Raw genomic sequence first — 18,234 nt, forward strand, 5'->3', positions numbered from 1 at the left:
TAAACTGGGCCTGATTTTCCCAGTTGCTGTATTTAGTTTTGGCCTTTTATCTTTAGGCCCTTTCATCTGTGCTTCCACTGCTCAGCCATCCCTCACACCATCTGCTACACTGGGTAAAAATAAATGACATCGCTCCTGTTTTACATGTTTACTAACACAAAATATAGATTAATGCAAATTAGATAGAGGTCAACTGCTCTGTCCTCAAAGAACTAGCCTAAATTTTCATAACGTTTAGGTAATATCAGGTCTCATCAAGTGGGTATATTCTTAGTTTAGGAAACGTAAAAGCTTAAAATTTATAAAATTTAAAAACTTATAAATTTTTACTGCCTGGACTAGTTCTATAATCTGATTCACTGAAGGAATTCACAGATTCTGCTTTTTAAGTCTATATTTCTTCACCCCGGCTGCACGATGAAAGTATCGGTGTGGCTGGGCGTGGTCGGCGGTGTCACTGCAGGGTAGGCGAACGCACCTGCAGCGGCATCCGCAATCACGCCTCGCTGGGTAAAAAGACTGAACGGGGTCCTATGTCGTTGTTGTTGTGGAGATGTGTGGCTGGCAGCGGGAGAGCGGCAGCTAGCTGTGTGTACAGCAACTGTGTGGAAAGTGTAAATAAAATATATTGAAAAGCTTTATAATGTCATCGGGTCTGCCGTGGTCATTTACAGTCGGATACGCCTCCTTTTTTAAACAAATTTATAATTAAACTATAGGTTCAGTGGCCGCATACGGCCCTTTTTCAGTCAATGTAGGTTCCAAAAAACTCCCAAATGAGTGTCATCCAATAATGTTTGGATACAACTTTTAAATCAAATTCAATTCAAATCAAACAATCAACATTTGATTCAAGTGCAGATGTTCAACTTTAATTCGAGGTGTTAAATTTTTTTGTATGAACCATTTAAGATTTACAGCCATTTTTATACACAGTGCCCCATTTATAGAGGCTCAAAATTAATAGGGCAAACTAAAATAAATGTAAAAACTATAGACTCTTTTAAAAACTTGGATAAAAAAAAAACCTTTGCAGTCAATGACAACTTGAAGTCCACAATGTTTGAAAGATAATGTAATTTGGTTCATGAGCATATTTGTCTCCTCCCATTCTGGCACAAGTTCAACTTGGTTTCAACTTTCCAAAGAATTTTCTTTAACAGAACTAAGCATGCCTTTTTAGATGTTTTTTGGAAAACTCAAATGTGACCTTTATGTTCCTGAGTGTAATCAGTGGTTTGCACTCTCAGTATTTCCTTTCATGGTGATGTCTCTTGACAGTTCTGGACTTAGATAATTTATAATACAAAATTATGCACTTCTGTGTCTTCTGTGATCTTTCTGGCCTTTTGGTGTTGCTGAGATGTATGCCTTCTTTGTTTGTCATGAAATAACAGTGAAACAGGATTCACTTGACCATGAAACCTCTTGGTCAGTCAATTTTCCCATTCATTTTGAGCCTCTGAAAATGGGGGACTGTTTATAAAAATGGCTGTAATTCTGGTTCATCCAAAATTTTTGTAAAAATCCTTGAATTACATTTGAAAATCTGCACTTCAGAGGCAAAACTATAGAACTATGACTTTATCCTAAACATTATGGAGGCCACCATATATGGAACAGATTGCACACCCATAGGCTAGACTGTTATCATGTCAAGGCTTGTGAAGAAATATGTAAATAACAAATTTAAAGAACATGTTTGAGGATGTATTTTGTTACCCAAATATTGCCAGTAGTTGTTGTGCTTGACTAGGCTGGACTAGAGTGCTGTTAATCTTACAGTGGTAAACGTCACTGGATATCAATGACAGCGATTAGGAATGTAACTTAACGTACATTTACTCAAATACCTTCCTGAAGTACAGGTTTAATGTACTTTATATTAGTATTTCAATGTTGCGCTACTTTCTTTTTCTAAAGGGGATTTTTGTTACTTTTCCTGTTCTATATTTTGGATGAAAATGTTGTTCTTTCTACTTCATATAATTTATTTGAACGTTTTAGCTGCTTTGAAATAAAATAAACAGTATAAATGACTGTTTACATTTTGTTACAGATATGTCAATTTAATTGTTATAGATACATTTACTCATCAGTATACGAGTAAGTAACTAAATTGATATGCACATATATGAATGAATAATTTTCATTTAAGAATATGTATAACTTTATTAAGCTACATAAGTATTATTATATATTTTTAAGTAATGTCTGTTTTTTTTTTTTTTTTTTTTTAATGATTATCCAACACAAAATATATCTAATTATGTCTAACAACTTTGCATGTAATAAATCTGTAACAGGGCCGATACACTATTTTCTACACAGATACTGCTTACATATTCGGATTTCCTGCTCCTTTGCAGGTAATACATTAAAAAATATAATAATAATAATAATATTTAAAAAATAATAATAATATAATAATAAAAATAAAAAGAAATGCGCTTGGTTTGCACGCTTTAACCCATATATTACATTTCATTTCGTTCGCTTACCAACGAACAAGAAGAGATACATTTGGGGTTTGGTTTTACGAGGGATGTCATGTATTTCGCGAGTTTAACTACTGCTCTCGCGTTATGTTGGTTGAGATCACGTGAGGGCTGTTGTGTGTCACGTGATATTGTTTTTCCTTATTCGCAGCGGTCTTTGTGGACGAAGTGGAAATGGCGAGAAATGAGGAAAAACAGCAGGGCAGACTGAACAGACTGTGGCTCCAGAAAGAGAGAGAGGGTAAGCGGGTAATAAACTAATTTAGCATATCGTACTAAACTATGCTAAGCCCCAAAGCGGCTTGATAAAAACAAGCCGCTTTGGGGGCAGCTAGCTCTGCCTGTTAAATACAGTAGTGCTAACCCTCAGCTACTAGTCCAATTAAAAATATAAATTGAAATCTCGTAGTTCACACACTCACCAAAGCTCAAAAAGTAGGAGTTTTGTTGGACTGCATAGCATTATTTGTCCATTGTCTTTCATTCTCACATATTCACTAGGTTTAATACACAGGCTTTAGCCCACGTGAAAACGCATATCCAACCATAAGCGATCCCTTCTGAAACCCAGAGATGATAACCAGAGACAAAAGCAACTAAAATATAAGTTTGCATTTTTACCTGTTGTTATGTTAGAAAATAGAAAAAAGAAGAGTAAGACGACTGTTACATAAGGCCATGAACACAAGCTTTAAGGTGATTGTGGATGATTTCCCAGTAGGGACAAGTAAGTACTTCTTAATCGGAAACTTCCCCAGATATAAAACAAGAGGGGAGTAACTTTTATCTATATATCTATAAATAGTGTTGGGTAAGTTACTTTAAATTAGTAACTTAGTTACATTACTAGTTACTCCTCTAAAAAAGTAACTCAGTTACTTCAAGTTACTCGTTACTTTCAAAGTAACTAGTTACTAGGGAAAGTAACTTTGGTTTTACTCAGAATTCTCTTGTTAATGTGTTGCTTCTGTAACTGGATACCCAGCAAGATTGTCAGTCTTCTATCTTGCTTACTTGCCACAAGTGCACTGTGCCACCTACCAATAGAAAGGAAAAAATAATGTGCACATTTCCATGAGAGAAATCCCACGCCTGGACCGTCGTTGACCGCCGCCATGATTCTAGCCTACTTTTTACATCCAACACAAAACTGCAGTCGTGGTGCTTTTGATTGTACTCAGAACTTGGAAATTCTGCCTTCTGAATAGGAAGATGTAGGTAACACCAGACTGCAGATGAACTGCATACAGAGCTGGACTGGGACAAAAAATCGTCCCGGGCATTTTGACTAGAGACCGCCCGCCATTATAGGAAAATCATAAAGCCTTTGAATGAAAATAAACACTGTTGTGACAGTGATGTACACTGTTCTGATGGTATATATGTATCAATCTATCAATTGTTTGTTGTAAGACTCAGATAATTATTTTTTTTAAAGCGAGACATTTTAAATGAGAATAATAAAGAAAAGTATTTCCTTGTCCCCCCCTTCCCTGTTAATGCCCTACCTGCCCCCCTGGCAACACTTTGCTAGACCCGCCCCTGCACAGTTACCAGCTGTCAGCTACTTAGAAAAGGATCCTGGTGTTATTTGTCTCTCAGAAACAGTTCATAACTTCCTTCAACTCATTCATGTCACCTAAAAGGTAAACCTGTTTCTCCATCACCTGTTCAGCTCTGATGATTCAGTAAGGACATCTCCTGGTTTCATCTGCATGTTTCCTCTCACCCGATAACCAAACCGATATCATGACCAGCAGCTTTACAGCTGTGGCTCCAGCAAACATCAGCTGATACTAGAAATTAATATTAAATAAATTCTAACAACAGCTGATCAAGCTTAAACTTGCTGCTGTTGTTTAACGCGACATCCGCTGGTTTCCTCTTTCTGGCGCAAAGTGGGCGATAAATAAACAAGAGAGAAAAGCCGATCAGCTGATCATTGATCAGTTTCGTGATTGAAGTAGAAACAGGAGAGGAGAGAATGAGAGAAGAAGAGGCAGCTGTGCAGCTTCAGCTTTGTGTCTTTTCATTGTAGCTGAAGTCCGGGACAAACTGTGTTCCTTTTCACCTCAGTACGAAACGCTGTAATATTTTCTCTGAATACCAGACGATTCTGTTTTTTAGGGACGGTTGGCAACTCTAATAATTAACCATATGAACAAAATAAAGTTCAACATCAGTAACATAGCACCCACCCAGCTGTATAGAAACTCCGTCATGCTAGCTAGCACGCAGTACGAAAATGTCAGCATACCGAAAATAAACTCCACCTAAACTTGGTTTATATCTGACTCCGATAGACTGCAGGTCATAACTTCTTACCTGAAGTTCAGTTCACCTGACACGCGGACCGGCGGCCGCTTCGGGTCTCTGCTCTTGCCTCCCTTTTCCTTCATCCACCTGCTGGCCTCCACCACTTGCTAATGTTATTGAATCTGTGGAAGCTCCGCGATATCCACCACACGAAGTAACGAGTAACGAGCCTATCTAAATCCCAGTAACGCGTTCCTGGTTTTGGCATAATAACTAGTTACCGTGCTCGTTACCACAATAATAACGTAGTTACTGTAACGCGTTACTTAATAACGCGTTAGTCCCAACACTGTCTATAAAGTTAGGTGGATGATACTAGAAGCATTTTCATCAAGTGAGATTTAGTGATTCTAAAAATAAGTATTTTATGCCCAGATGGCTAATGAAATTTAAGGTAATTTTCACAAGGCTTCAGAATAACTGCCCAAATAACTGTATTTAGGTCGACCAAGATGGCTGACGAGTGTTTCTAGACATGTTTCTAGATTACAGACACATAAAATATGGCCTGCGGGCTATTCTGCAGGAAAACAAAATAATTAATAAGAGGCAACATTATGCTAAGAATCTCAAGGCAAGTAACTGTTGTGCTACTGAACTGAATATTTAGCAGGATTTTTTGTTCGTTAGTTAATTTATCTATGTTATTAGTAATATCTTCATTGTGACCTTTGACCATGTTTTGATGAAGTTATTCACTGGCACTTTGTGCATTTTATCTAAGATGGTATTGCACCTCGTTGGGGGGGGCTCACTTATGTTCTAGATGGACTTTGGCTACACTGGTTTCTTTTCCTTTACAGAGGGACGCCTCAGAGATATTCATGAGCGTCGACCAAAGCTGGTAATGAAGAAGCAAACAAAAGTCATGAAATTGTCACCATAATTCACTAAACTGGCTAATTTCATCAAGCCATTTCCTTCCACAGTCTACTCTTAATTCAGCTGCTGCTGTGAAAAAGTGGATCCCCAGCATCAAGAATGAAATCGAGTATTATCTACAGGTGAGTGTTTGTAACAAAGCAAGATTGGGTTTATTTTATTAGTATTTATACTTTACCGAGTTCTTGTTGTTTTTCCAGCAATCGCAACTTTCTCATTACCCGGAGAGGAAGATAGGAGAGTTCCAGCTGCACATTGAGGCCTTAGAGAAAGAGTATAAGCGCTTCATTGCCAAACTACGAGTTCTTGATCCATCGTGCAAACACAAACCATGGACTCCTCGAGCTTATTGCAAACGAAGAGCAGATACGCAAGATTCTCCAGGTATTGGTAAGTAGTTAATATTCTGCTTAGAGTGAAACTAATAGTTTCTCTTTTTGACTTTTGAGAATATTTCATCTTAGAATGTCACAAAAAATACAGTCTGAATGTGTAAATAAGATAAACCATATACATAATTTCCAAGTCTGAAAAGTGAAGCTAAAGTTTAAGTGACTCCTAAGTAAAAACTTTGGTACTTTTAGTTCATACTGAATAAAATATTTGTAAATGATGGTTATTATTAGTTTCAGAAAGCAGGATAGACCAGGGCAAGCTGAGCTGGTGAGTGTGATCTTTGAGTTTCACATTCAGATCCATCACCAGCTCGTGGCATCAGCTTTCAAAACTCCAAGATGTTGACGGTGAAAACACTTAGTTGTTTGTATACACTCAACATGGGCATGAATAAGAGGAATGAATGGTACCATGAATACCATGAATGGCAATTTTTCATGATTTCTTTGAACAGTTCTTTTTCCAGGATGAGTTTATTTTTTAATTTTTTTCAGATTTTTTCACAGGGTCAAAAGTATATGCACCTTCAGGTAAATCTGGTAACGGTGGTAGCATGAAGCTGTGGGGCCATTTTGCTGTCAGTGGTACAGGTACATTACACAAAGTGGACGATATAATGAAAGGGGGCTACATTCAAATTCTACAACTTTCCTTCAGTTTAACAGCCAAATGGTTGAAACGTGGACACAAGTCTCCACATGTTTTTTGATGTGTTTAGATCCTGGAATGGCTTTGCCAAAGCCACAGCCTCAATCCTATTGAATAACCAGGTCTGTGACATGAAACCAACCAATTTAAATGAACTCTAGTAATTTTGCCAAGAACAGTGGTAAAAACATCCAGCTAGAGTTATCAAATTATATATTTATATATTTCATCCTGAATTTTGATCTTGTGTGAATTAGAGAAATTCAATAATAATAATAATTGTAATAAGTGATAATTTAAACTTCTGCGCCCAATTCTTGTTTTTTAAAGTCATTTAATTTTCATGTTGCATAATTATTCTTCTCTGGAAAAAAGAACAATTCAAGGAAATCATGAAGAGCCTACAACTATCCTTACAGTCATGCTCATGATGACTGGATGGAAACTGCAGACCACAACTGTAACGCAAGGCCTTGTAACAAGACTTTACTAAACAATATAGAATCTGTGAGTTAACATATACATCTTTTATGTTTTGAGCTGACATTAGATTTGACTAAAGTAAGGTGTTTACTAGGGCTGCACGATTTTGCATAAAATGAGAATCACGATTTTTTTGCTTAGAATTGAGATCACGATTCTCTCACGATTTTCTTTTCCAATATAAATATTTATTGCACTTATTAACTGCACATCAACTTCGTAACAGTTGAAACTGAACATAAAAACAATAAATAAACATAAAAACAATAAATGCCAAACATTTTGTGGTTGCCGCAAAATGTTGTACTGCTTGAAATTCCGTCTCCACCGTTGCTCGACACTGCGTGTATAGAGCAGGTAGTGCAACAATAGAAAAATAGTTGCGGGACGGCACTGTGTAGCGTTTGTCTAGGGTGTTGATCATTTTCCTAAATCCCTCATTTTGCACAGTGTTGATATATCTTTGGTCAGGTGATAAGTAATAGCCTCCGTAATTTCTTTGTGCCTGCGGGAGTTCGACGTGTATAGGGAAGCGCTGTATAAGGTTCCCGTTATTGATGTTTGGGTGGTTGACCGGGACGAATTTTCTCCTGTCACTTTCTCGTCATCCCTGACGTGTTCTCCGTTGTTTTTTCCCTGCCAATTTGAGCATCACGGCACAGCTTCTGTATCACGTGGTATAAGGCTCCGCCCTTGTCATTTGTTGAGCAGGAAGAGTGAGCGCTTGTTTTCATGCAGATTACGTCCCGGATCAAAATGCGGTGCAATCGTCGTCATCTTTTTTTTTTTTTTTTTTTTTTTTTTTTCTAAATCGTTGTCATTTGGAAATGAGATCGCACATAAGTATGAATCGAGATTGCGATTTTCTAACGATTAATCGTGCAGCCCTAGTGTTTACCTTGTAAATATTAACCTCCTAAGACCTACATTTTGGGTTGTCTAAACCACAGTACTAAATTTTGCCCTACAAGGGCCTGATATTCACTTACAAGGACATTATACTGCCACTGTTCTATCAAAATTTAAAACGAATGTCCTCATATGTGGATATCAGGCCCTTGTAGAGCAAAATTGGGTAAAAAGATAATTCTTTGTTTTTTCATTATCAGGTCCCAATCAGCCCAAATAGCAAAGAGATAATGCAGTTGTCACACAACTATAATTTCAATCTCTCATATTGATACTCAGTAAAATACTGGGCAAAAAAAAAGACAAAAATATTTTTTATTTTTTTTTATATAACGATTAGAACAAACAGTTATACCAGTAACAACACAATTTTTAAATTGCCAGATGTAGCGTAAAAAATTCATATTACCTTAATTGTAAAATGTACCTATCATTTATTTATGACCTCTTGGTCTAGTTAATGCTGTACTCTTCTCAGCTTTAAGAGGAACATAACCATTTTTAACACAAATTGTTATCCTGTTAAATTAACACTGTGTGTTTTGTTGTTGCTTTAAGACAGTGGTCGCGGTCATACATATATCTCACGTGTGTTCGCTTTTATTTACAGTTAAAAACCCTCGGACCTGTGACTCACAAAACGATGCCAGTCAGCAAAGTGAAAGTGACTTTATTAGCAGAATGACAGGATGTTTTGCACCCACTAAGCTGGTCTCAGAAACCCCAAAGGCCATCTGTGCAGTTCAGGACCAGCCGCTTTCTTTTGATCAAACTCGGCTGGCAGTGGCTGCAGCTTCATTCAGAGGAACACCAGTTCAGCGTAGTTCCTCTCAAACGCAGAGTCTTGCCAGGATCCTGCAATGCGGCTTGCCAAATCTTAATAATTCCCTATCAAGACAAATATTTTCAGAGAAAAGCAAAGACGGGGTATCAGAGGCTGTTGGGCAGAAAGCTGCCTTCCAAGAGAACTGTGAAGCAGCAGGGAAGATACCTGGGAAGTCATCCAACACTGAGACAATGGAGGAAAGGACTGGTCATGTCTTGGGACTAGACTGTTATTCTTCTTCTGATGATGACTCTGACACATAACTTGTTTTTTATATTATATATTTTGTAATACAATGGTTTATTGAAAACTCTTTCATCTCCTGTGTTCATTCAGCACATCCATCCAAAGTTTATAGTAGCATATGAATGTCTGTTGTCATATACTGTCATAACAATACCTTCATTTATGAAAACTATGAAGTATTATAGGGCAAAGTTGCACAACCTGCTGTGTAAGGAAATTGTATGTTTCCAAAAAGGATGAGTAATGTCGTTGATTTCAGGTAGAGAAGTTCATTGTCATTTTCAGGCACTTCTGTGCAAAGTCAGTCATCCTGACCACATCAACTTCCATTATGCAACAGAAGAAGAATGTGTGAGAAGCCAACTAATCGATAGTCACTTGCTGATTCAGTGATTCATTTTAGTCTTCCCTTTCAGGTTATATTAACTAGAACAGCGTAGACGGCCTGGTTAGACCCCAAAACCCCACCCTCCCACCTAACCCATTCTTTGCTGCTAAAGCTGTTGCTACTGTTGCTGCGAGGACCGCTTTCAGCATGACACTTCTGGGAAACAGATACATCAGCTTGTCGACTGAATGCAGTCTGTGCAATTTATGGTTAAGTGTGACGTAGTTGCCATTTTAGTTCGAACCTATTGCACACTGCATGGTGGAGTTCCCACTGTCTCTGCATGAACTTGGAGAAATGAAACAGTTGTGGACAGGACTGAGGGCTTGCACCGAACTGATTAAAATATGCCAATACCAAAAAAAGATAAAGACTCCAGAATCTAGACAATCGACGTTATTAGTTAAATTCACAGGTGATGTAAATCGTTTGCTTCGATGCAGTTCTAAATGCCTTGCACCCCTCTCAGCTACAAGGTCGAAACTCGAAAGACTTTTTTTTTTTGTCCCAAAAGCCCACTAATAGGGGTTACTTGTGCTTGTAAGCAGAATTTCGTGATTGAAAGATAAGAGCTAATGGAAACTGCTGCACCCACAACAATGAGATGGCAGGCGCATTTGCTCCATATCCTAGGAAACCAACCCAAAATGTCAGTAAGACCACAACGCTATTAACGATGTACTGAGCAGGGAGGAAAGCAGTGTGTGTTCAGCTTTCCTGGAAGCCCATCTCTGAGGTATTGGTTGGGGTTGAGTCTCACCTCTGAAGTATCGTTCTGTCGCTTGCTGTCAAGTCTTCACAAGCAGACGGCAGGAAAGCCAGTGCAGAGACGTGCGTTCTTTTATGTGGCAGCACAATCATCCCACCAAGAATACTCTGTGTGCTATTGAAACTGCTGTATCACTGTTTACTAACAGACTGTGTCTCATTAAGACTAAATCAGAGGAATAATACCATTTGATAATGACGAGTTTATTCTCTAAAACGATTCAGATTTGTGCGACATCTCTCTCTCTGGTTCAAATTTCAAGTTTCAATTTGTCAAACCAGAAAGGCCAGTAAAGAAACTCAAAAGTATGTCACCTGGACAGCTAGACTTTTTACACTTTTCTAACATCCAGTGCAGGTGTTTGTAGTTGCTCAAGCTTTCCTTTTGTGGAATTTGTGAAAAAGTTTCACGTCTCAAGTGACTTGTAAGGTGGTTAGTGAGGTGAGGGTCAATTGAAACCTCTAACTTCCTTTCTTCTCAGACTTTGTTGCACAGTACACTCATATAGTTGACTTAGTAACCATAGAAAAACCAAAATGTTTGATAACATTTAAATTAAAAGTTACATGGCTATATTTTGAAAAAAACACAAAAAAAAAAACACACAAAACAACCCAGAGGAAATAAGCAGTGGTTAAAATTTTCATGTAAAATGACATACTCTCTTCAGTGCGTGGGAGGGTTGTGGGTGGTGAATGCCTTGACAGCTGAAGTTTCTTTTAAGTCAGAGGTGCTCAGACAGAAGCACACACCTCCTTTTTGCAGAGGACATAGATGCACATATCTGTCACACATCACAGATTAGTGGTATGGCCTGCACCGTGAACTTTGAGCCGAACTATCCGTTTCCACAAGTGTTTCTTGTGGATGGAGGAGGAGGAAGACCGCAGGATTCTGCTCAGCCTCCAAATCTTATACCCTGCTGGTCCTTCCCGCCTGCCCAGGAGAGAATGAAGGGCCGTGGAAAGAGTAAGGGCTGCATGGGAATCAGCCCCGGGCTGGCACTGGTCGTGCTGTTTCTGTTCCTGCTCGTGTTTGCAGCCCTGGGATTTGAAGCCTTTAAGATTTCCAGGATAGAGGACCAACTGAGGAACAGCGATGGAGAGGTGAGGACTAACATGGAAAATTCATAAGCATGAACAAATCCAATGATCTGAAAGTGAGTTAATAAGCTAAAGATTAGTGCAGTCAAGAAAGAGATACAGTAATGATGTGATGACTCTTAACAAAGCAGTGGAGTAAGTAACATTTGCAAAGACATAATATTAGTAACATTCCTATATGTTCGGTTTTGGTTTTTCAGATGTGTTAGTTGGTGCCACGTACCAAAAGTGAAAAAGGTGACTACTGTCACCCATGCATAGAGGGGGAGTGATGGGTAGGTGTAAGGTGGGAGAATGGAAGAGTAGTTGGAAAGTTTAGCAGACCAGCAAAGTTTACTAATTAATTAACTGTTCGGTTTGGCACTGTTTACAGATGTGTTATTCTTTAGCTGTGCCTTGACATTTAAAAGGCATACCAAGGGCTTCATTGTTCCATCTGTGGTCACCAGTCCAGTGAGACAGGATATCCTCTCTCTGCACCGAGCGACTTTTAGAAATAAGCACTGAGACACAGCGTCTGTGATGTGGTATTGAGATTTCTATGTCACTTTTGTTTTACTGAAGGTGAACCAACCTGCGGCTGAGTTTAGTGCACCCCAGAAGCAAATCGGTAGGTCTCTCTCATCACACAGCTTTTTTTCCCAATAAAGGATAAAAAAAGATGATGTGACTCTAATCTGTGTGTTGTTTCAGGTCTTGATGAATCTGGCCTTTATGGCCAAGACAAAAGCAAAAGAGTTGCAGCACATGTCATAGGTATGTCTTTTTTTAAAATTTAAGCCATGCTCTTTGATTGTTACAAACTGCACATTTGTTAACATCAGATCTTTCATTTGGCAGGGCGAATTGAGGAAACCGAACACCCTAAGACTTTGAGATGGGATTCAAAGACGGGTCAGGCATTCACCAACGGAGCAGTGGCATATCTCACTGCAGATGGTGCTCTGCAGGTCAATGAGACCGGAACCTACCACATTTACTCACGGGTTGAGTTGATCTTTAAGCAATGCTCGCCTACGTCCTCATTTGATCACACTGTGTTTGTGAGGAGAATAGCACATACTGCACCTCTGACTTTGATGAAAGCCCACAGGGCGGGTTTCTGCCCTCAGCACACGAGCTACTCGTGGACCACAGAGAGTTACCTCGGCTCGGTCCAGCTGCTGAAAAAATATGACAGAGTTTATGTGAATGTATCCCACCCAAAGTTACTTAGTCACTCGCATTATGGCAACTTCTTTGGTCTATACACAATCTAAAGAATCTGGGGTGTTGGGCTGTGTGTCCCATATTGAAATTGTACGCAACTGAATGTAAACAACTCAGGCAGAAGTGAAACTTACTCATTACTTTACTTGACTGATATATTGAATGTCATTTCTATCATAACTGCACTCTGCATAATATGCTCTGTGAAGGTAAAAACAGGGAAATGGTGCACATTCTCGTGAATGGCACCTTAAAAAAGGCAGTGACATTAAATGAACCCTTTGACACATGCAGAAAGAAGTATTGTGTGTTTTGTTGATAATGGGGAGTCACTTAACACTAAAGTGCTGATTTAATCTCAGCATTTTCTAAGTATTTATTTTGGTTTTGATCTAAATATTTGTCTATAAAACGAATGTTGTTCTACTTGAGTTTAAAAAGTATATACTCCTATTTTCTTTCAACAGGAGATGAAAGAGCAAACAGATTTGTTAATAAATAAAGTATTTCCATTTGACATCTGGTGTGTGAGTAGTCTGTCTTATGAGGAACACCTACATGGGTTTTGAGTATGACCACTGGAAAGTATTCACATGAAGACACCAACATGAATTTACTACTGATAATGACCCTCATTTCCATATGTTCCACTCAGATTCAGCATCAGTTTAACACTTCAGGAGATTTTCTTTAAAGCTTTCAGTTAAATCTGAAAAGGAGCCTGAAAACCAGCTAGTCATTAAAAGCTATTTTTCCTGCTAATCGTTTTATAGACGATTTAGAGACCATGCTGCAACTGTACTTGCATTTTTGCAACTTTTTTTTTTCTTCAGTTTAGCACCCTCATTGCTCTGTTCTTTTTCTGTACACCACAAACACACATGTTAGTAGATGTGAGAAAATGCAGCTTGGGCACAAATGAAGGGACAAAACTGAAACAGGGTTGACGTGTTTCCTTCCTGTAAGACTATGAGGGTCGTGCATGCGTGCATCCTGATTTATGTGAAAGACTTTGTGCTTAAAAGACACATGCATCTTGTACAACTGTGAATGAGATCTGATTAATCTTTTAAAACATCTGGGTTTTTGTTTTTAGATTTTTCCAGATCTTTTGGATTAAACTATCTCAGTAGTTACTGTTTTCACAGCCTTTAATGATCAGTAAGAGCAAGAATTAAACAAGATATTTTTCATGCACTGTGCATTCCTTAAAGGAAGTCTACAGTTGAGCAAGTGAAGTGCATTTAATTGTGTTTCTTTTGCTGTGCTAATCAAATTCAGCGTCATTTAGTGAACCACGTCTGTTCTACTTTGCTGAGGCCTCACCTCCAGATGCAGCTTTACTGAGTTATCTAGAAAGCGTTATTAAAACCACTGCTGTGAAGGTGTTCAGCGTTTTACTCATCGGTATAAATCAGTTTGATGAAGCCTTGGTCTAGGCTTGTGGTTTCAACTTGTTCCAATATTCACTGTTTATAATCATCACGATACTGGCTGTTGAAAGCAATACTCGATACTAAGTCTCGCTCTTGCCTCCAAAGCCCTCTAAACCTCTGAATATAATTGCTGCACTTTATAAAACAAATCCAAATCATTGCATGACTGCACAATCTTTATTGCACACACATTTCACTGTGGTGGCCCTGCAACTGAAATCTTTACGTTCAAGCTTTTGTAACTTTACGTAAGAAGTTGCAAAACAAAAACACATAAAAATTAGTTCCTCGGTAAGACTTATTCAGAACCTTATACGTCTGACAACTAGATTAGATAGTATGCAGCGAAAGACTGTTGTATATATATAGATATATATATAACTTAGTCACATGATCAAGCTAAGCGATAAGCTAAAGATAAATTAAAAAAGCCTATGCTTGTGGTTATTCTCTGCGTGAGCAAAACATCCCCTGTGGGTTTTAGAACCACCAAAGAGGCTGACACAAACATGTTGAAAATTAAAGTCAAGTAGATGCCTAGAAAGATTAACAATTCATTTGCCACCCATGCAGAGTTCCTGGTTTATTTTTTTTGCTATTATGAACTCTCACGCACTGTCGCTCTGTTCTACTTTTCTTATGCATACTGGTAGTGACGGTGGTAGTGTCTTCCAAATAAGTGCAAGAGATCAAAGGATCGAAGTTACAGTCTCTGTGCCAAAGGTTTTACCAAAGCTGATGTGAAGTAAGGAAAGAATTCTGGTCAATATAGAAGTGTTTTAGGAGGCAACTCACAGAACAGCTTCATAGTAATTGAATTTGTACGTTGAGATGTATTTATGTAAGTAACAAGGACTCTAAATGCTCTACTGAGTTTTTTTTTAATGATTAAATAGGAAAATACCCATTGTCATCACCTTTTTCCAACCAAGCTCTACCCACTTGACAACATTGAGTATCCGACTGAGTTTCAGATGGAATACAGAGCATCACACCAACCTTCTCACATTATCACCATCAACGTCACTGTTCTCTGCAGTTCCAGAGTCTTGAGATGAGTGGAGTTTTTATTGTAGTGGGCATGGTTTTGGAGTGGTACATTCAACAAATACGCAAAGGTGTGATTTCGAGTATCTTTTTTTTAATGTCTAAGTCTCATACGTTAGGGTGATGCTCTACAACCCATGATCTGTCATAGTGATAAAAAAAAACAAATAAAAAACTGAGATCTTATTCATGAAGTGAATTTAAATGTGTGAGTAATCGCTGCCTGATGCATCACTTCATTAAAGCTTCAATTCGCCGCCTCACCATTTGTGTCGCCAACTGCCCCTGTTTCCAAAGCCTAAGAACCTTTTTCAAATTGCACACTTCATCATATTTTTAGTGCCACATGCAAGAACCCACTAAGCAGGGAGGCGGGGGTCTGCAGCACCCCCTGTCGCAAAAGGCAGACATCACAAGACCCGTGCAAAAATAAAAACAATAGTACTGTAGATAAAATGCTGAAACACGTCCTGTGGTGTAAAACATCTGATTCAAATGACGTTACATGCTAAAGACCAACTACAAGGTTAGAAAAGCATCAGATTAAGGACTTTCATCCCCCTGGAAATTCTTGGAATTTTCCCCTCATCTAAGTATCGTTCTCTAATTTGGGATTAAAAACATGGTCATCGACCACCAATGACACAAAAAAGATTCACACACTGTCCCTGAGGAATGTCCTTACAGATATTTTGAACAAGCTGGTCCCTCACTGACCCTCATCAGGATATTTATCTCCTAAACTTCTGGGCCAGGTCGCACCTGTGTTAGAATACCGTGTGTTTGGGCAAAAAGTGATTTCAATTGTTTTAATGTGGGTTTTTTATGTGTTTTGTCTTCTTATATTAGTAAATACACTATAGTGAACAGGATTTATAAATAAATTTATATATAAAATAAAGAAATTATGAAAGAGGTGTCTTTATGACTGTGTTATTGTACCTTCACTATAATCAATCCAGTCCTTTTTGGTCACTTAAAATGTCTTTATAGAACTATGATGTTATATTAGCTGCAATCTCTGTTAATGTCTTGGACATTTCAAAACTACATTTTTGATGTCAACAAGACTTTTTAACTGGGTAAATAAAGGATACAGTCAAGCTCATAATTATTCATACCCCTGGAAAATTTTGACTTAAAGTTACTTCTATTCAACCAGCAAGTTTTTTTGACTGGAAATGACACAGGTGTCTCCTAAAAGATAATAAGATGATGTACAAGAGGCATTATTGTGGAAAAAAAAATTTCCTAGCTTTTATTTACATTTAAGCAAAAAGTGTCATGTCCAGAATTATTTTCATATGCTTCACAAACTGTCACAGTCTCTGGGAAAATCCAAAGTTCTATGTCATTCCAAATAGTTCAATCTGTTCTAAAGCATCCTAAGTACCCTGATTAATTGAGAATCACTGTTTTAATCAACTCAACAAGTGAAAAACAGCAGCTCTCTGCAGTTAGTTTGTGGACATCATGGCTAAGACAAAGAAACTCAGTGAGGACCTGCGGCGGCACAATGTGGCTGCTCACAAGTCAGGAAAGGGCTACAAGGCCATATCTAAATGTTTTCAAGTTCCAGTGGCTACAGTGCAAAGTATTATTAAAAAATACAAAATGAAAATCTCAGAGGATGTGGTCAGAAGCCAAACGTTACACCTGTGCTGGCCGGGAGGATAGTGAGAGAGGTGAAAAAGAAGGATCACCACCAAGGCCATCCTGGTGAATCTGGGCTCTGCTGGTGGCAATGTCTCAAGGCAGACAGTCCAACGGACACTGCACACTGCTGTGTTCCACGGAGGGCGCCACTTCTCCAGATAAGGCACACAAAAGCTTGCTTGGCCTTTGCAAATGCTCATCTGGACAAAGAAGAAGACTTGTGGTCAAAAAAAAGCTGGGGCGATCGTGGCTCAAGAGTTGGGAGTTCGCCTTGTAATCGGAAGGTTGCCGGTTCGAGCCCCAGCTTGGACGGTCTCGGTCGTTGTGTCCTTGGGCAAGACACTTCACCCGTTGCCTACTGGTGGTGGTCAGAGGGCCCGGTGGCGCCAGTGTCCGGCAGTGTCCCTCTGTCAGTGCGCCCCAGGGTGGCTGTGGCTACTATGTAGCTTGCCATCACCAGTGTGTGAATGTGTGTGTGAATGGGTGGATGTCTGGATATGTAAAGCGCTTTGGGGTCCTTAGGGACCCCTAAAGCGCTATATAAATACAGGCCATTTGTGGTCTTCTGTGTTATGGTCAGATGAAAGAAAAATTGAATTGGTAGGTCGCAATGATGTTTCCTTCATTTGGCATAAAAAAGGAGAAGCCTTCAACCCTAAGAACACCATCCCCACTGTCAAACACGGTGGTGGTAACCTAATGCGTTTGGGGTGTTTTTCAGCCAATGGAAACGCAATACATGAAGATTCGCAACAACAAAATCAGGTAGTCTGCAGAGAAACTTGGCCTTGGGCACCAGTGGACATTTCAGCATGACATCAACCCAGAACACACAACAAAAGTGGTGAAGAAATGGTTAGCAGACAAAAACATTAATGTTTTGCAGTGACCCAGCCGTGAGTCCTGACTTGAATCCAACTGAGATTCTGTGAAGGGAGCCAAAGGTCAGGGTGATGGCAAGAAGACCCTCCAACCTGAAAGATTTGCAGCTCATTGCTAAAGATGAATGGGCAAAAATACCTGTGGAGACATGCAAAAAGCTGGTCTCCAATTATAGGAAGCGTTTGATTGCTGTAATAGCCAATAAAGGCTTTTCAACTGATTATTGAGAATGGTATAAATAATTCTGGACATGACACTTTTTGCTAAAATATAAATAAAAGCTGAGAAATATTTTTATCCACAATGATGCTTCTTGTACATTGTCTTATTATTTTTTGGGGAGACGCCTGTGTAATTTCCGGTAAAAAAACAAAAAACAAAAACCCAAAACAAAAATTGCTGGTTGAATAAAAGTAACTTTAAGTCAAAATTTGCCAGGGGTATGAATAATTATGGGCTTGCTGTATATAAAAGTTTGATTGTGGCTTCTACCCTGTGACAGGAATGTTGTTTGTGGCTCAAGATGAATTGATATTATGA

At 38.8% G+C, this 18,234-nt stretch overlaps 2 protein-coding genes across 2 annotated transcripts; both read left to right on the forward strand.

The window, feature by feature from the left end:
* Nucleotides 1-2,607: 2,607 nt before the first annotated feature.
* On the forward strand, nucleotides 2,608-9,271 carry si:dkey-86e18.1 (uncharacterized protein LOC557342 homolog). The gene is made up of 5 exons (XM_031753780.2): nucleotides 2,608-2,739; nucleotides 5,618-5,658; nucleotides 5,744-5,818; nucleotides 5,897-6,086; nucleotides 8,743-9,271. The coding sequence occupies exons 1-5, from the start codon at nucleotides 2,673-2,675 to the stop codon at nucleotides 9,219-9,221; spliced, it is 852 nt and encodes a 283-aa protein (XP_031609640.1). The 5' UTR covers nucleotides 2,608-2,672; the 3' UTR covers nucleotides 9,222-9,271.
* A 750-nt stretch (nucleotides 9,272-10,021) lies between these two features.
* faslg (Fas ligand (TNF superfamily, member 6)) lies at nucleotides 10,022-13,190 on the forward strand. The gene is made up of 4 exons (XM_031753788.2): nucleotides 10,022-11,467; nucleotides 12,029-12,074; nucleotides 12,158-12,220; nucleotides 12,305-13,190. Exons 1-4 carry the CDS (start codon nucleotides 11,171-11,173, stop codon nucleotides 12,721-12,723), a joined length of 825 nt encoding a protein of 274 aa, XP_031609648.1. The 5' UTR covers nucleotides 10,022-11,170; the 3' UTR covers nucleotides 12,724-13,190.
* The last annotated feature ends 5,044 nt before the right edge of the window (nucleotides 13,191-18,234 follow it).

Source organism: Oreochromis aureus, linkage group 23 (genome assembly GCF_013358895.1).
Source record: "Oreochromis aureus strain Israel breed Guangdong linkage group 23, ZZ_aureus, whole genome shotgun sequence".
Taxonomy (NCBI): Eukaryota; Metazoa; Chordata; class Actinopteri; order Cichliformes; family Cichlidae; genus Oreochromis; species Oreochromis aureus.

Bases quoted from the DNA above. Each gene is read 5' to 3' on its own strand.
- si:dkey-86e18.1 (XM_031753780.2), top strand. From the start codon at position 2,673: ATGGCGAGAAATGAGGAAAAACAGCAGGGCAGACTGAACAGACTGTGG. The intron at 2,740-5,617 runs GTAAGCGGGTAA...TTTCCTTTACAG, and splicing joins GCTCCAGAAAGAGAGAGAGG to AGGGACGCCTCAGAGATATT. The intron at 5,659-5,743 runs GTAATGAAGAAG...TTCCTTCCACAG, and splicing joins ATGAGCGTCGACCAAAGCTG to TCTACTCTTAATTCAGCTGC.
- faslg (XM_031753788.2), top strand. From the start codon at position 11,171: ATGGCCTGCACCGTGAACTTTGAGCCGAACTATCCGTTTCCACAAGTG. The intron at 11,468-12,028 runs GTGAGGACTAAC...GTTTTACTGAAG, and splicing joins TGAGGAACAGCGATGGAGAG to GTGAACCAACCTGCGGCTGA. The intron at 12,075-12,157 runs GTAGGTCTCTCT...GTGTTGTTTCAG, and splicing joins TGCACCCCAGAAGCAAATCG to GTCTTGATGAATCTGGCCTT.